The sequence below is a fragment of the Saprolegnia diclina genome, assembly GCF_000281045.1.
Source record: "Saprolegnia diclina VS20 unplaced genomic scaffold supercont1.104, whole genome shotgun sequence".
NCBI classification, from domain to species: Eukaryota; Oomycota; class Saprolegniomycetes; order Saprolegniales; family Saprolegniaceae; genus Saprolegnia; species Saprolegnia diclina.
This window is the reverse complement of record NW_008246171.1, coordinates 142388-144521: the sequence shown is the minus strand read 5'-3', so window position 1 is coordinate 144521 and position 2134 is coordinate 142388. Positions and strand designations below refer to the sequence as shown.

Here is a 2134-nt window from a genome sequence, read left to right as displayed (position 1 = left end):
GCTCGTGGCCACGCTCGGCGTCGTCATCGTGACCGCCTCCGTCGACGGGCTCATGGTCGAGTACGCGCAGCGCGAGCCATTTGCGACCCGCGGTCAAATCCAAGCCATTATGTACGCGCTCATGGGGTCGGGCGGTCTCATGGCGCGCTTCTTCAACCAGTTTTTTCTCAACGGCGCCCGGTACGGTGGCAACTACGACTTCTCCGCGGGTCCCAACGTCCCGTACTGGATGGGTGTTGGCATGGCGCTGGCGGCCCTCACATGCGTCCTCGGTCTCATTGTCGACTCCAAGAAGCGCGCGTCGCACGACCTACGCACCTGGTCGGCGGGGCTCTGGACGCTCTTGACGAGTCGCGTCGTGTTCCAGCTGCTCGCATTCCGCTTCGCGTTCAACCTCTTTGCCATGATCACCGGTAGCCCCATTTACGCGTGGGTCACCAACCTCGACATGGGTTGGATCAACATCACGCCGCGCATGCTCTTCGTGCCGGCGACGATCCACTATGGCCGCTTTGCGCTGCAGTGGAACTGGCGCCGCGTCGTCGCCGTCACGACCGTCTCCAACATTGTGCTCATGGCCCTCGCCACGTTCTTTGTCATCTACGACGTCTCGCGCAACGCGTGGGTTTTCACAGCGCTCTTCTTGCTCACGGGCATTCCAGTTGCCATTACCAACCTCGTCACGGGCTTTGCCATGGTCGAGATGGCCGGCGTCGGCTACGAAGCCGTCATTGCGGGTCTCTGGGCCACCATCCGCGACCTCAACGTGCCGATCGCCAACAAGGTGCGCACGTCGCTCGTCGACGAGTTCCCGGCCGTCATGAGCATGAAGAACGACTCACACACACACAACCAAGTCGCGTACCCGCACATCATCGGCTTCTCGATCCAAGTTGTGGGCCTCATCTGGCTTGTGCTGCTGCCGTCGCAGAAGACGCCACTGGCCATGATGAAGTCGCACGGCGCCTCGCGTGTCGCGGGTGTGCTTGTCGTGCTTGGTTACGTCGCGCTCGTCACCTTTTCGTGGCAGCAAGCCCTCGAAAAGTACTAGCTTGTCTATTTAACGCCCTCCCAATAAACTAAACACAAATGCATATACTGCGGACATGCAAATCACGCGATAAACCTTGGCTCTACGGTGACCGAACCTGCGCCGTGCCACCAGGCGTCGCATTCCATCGCTGTGAGCACCTTTCTGTGGCTTCGATACCAATCTCAAGACTACTCTCTTTGCCACGTCAGTATGGGACTGGAGCGGCTGGGGTGGACTGATTTGCGTATCGTTATCATGCGCACCTGCCTCGTCACACGGGTCTCAGAGTGCCACGTCATAGAACGAATCTCAGTCGAACCAATGGCGTTCCTTTACGGTGGAGACCGAGTTGCGGCTGCAATAAAATGATGACGGAGAGCGCTCGATTTTGCATGCAGACTGAGATGCATGTGCATTGTTTCGAAAACAACCGCATTAGCCAAACCTTCCGCGCCCTTACCGACGCTGTAATGCGGTGGGTTGTTTCGTCAAACAAGCCGGACGGTATTGAACGCGTTTAAACAGGTACGACAAAAGCGGTGGGGGCCGACATTGTCCAATGGGATCACACGCGGCATCGTACGGCGCGTGTATTCCTTGTGCACAGATATTTAATGCATTGTGTGCTATCGCTTGGAGCGGCTCCGTGGCACGGCCACGCAGACCGTCAGCGCACATTGGTTCGCTCATCACGTTTAACGTGAATAGAACGCGTTAAACCTAGCCGGCCGGTGCAATCCCACCAGAAATATTTGACATCTGTGTCACATATTCGTCAATCAGCGCGCCTCCATCATCAACCGTGCCGCTTGCGATTGCAGACAAATTGCGTCGCCCACTATAGTTTTTGCGGGTCATGGCGTACATCATGTCGACACCGCCCATGCTCGAAGACCCCAGCGCCGACTACCAGTTCGAGACCGACGTCACGGCCATCAGCATCACCAACATCTCGGACGATGAAGACGAGACCTCCGCCGCGTTGGCGCCCGGCCCGGCGATCGCCACCATGTCGGTGCCCGCATTCGCACTCTACCTGCAGCAAGCCCTCGCCGTGCTCATGCAAAACCTTCTGCCGCCGCTCAAGATCTACCTCTTCAC

At 58.1% G+C, this 2134-nt stretch overlaps 1 protein-coding gene across 1 annotated transcript; it reads left to right on the top strand.

The window, feature by feature from the left end:
• Nucleotides 1–21: 21 nt before the first annotated feature.
• On the top strand, nt 22–1118 carry SDRG_15888 (hypothetical protein). Its single transcript, XM_008622074.1, has one exon. The coding sequence runs from the start codon at nt 53–55 to the stop codon at nt 1049–1051; it is 999 nt and encodes a 332-aa protein (XP_008620296.1). The 5' UTR covers nt 22–52; the 3' UTR covers nt 1052–1118.
• Nucleotides 1119–2134: the final 1016 nt, after the last annotated feature.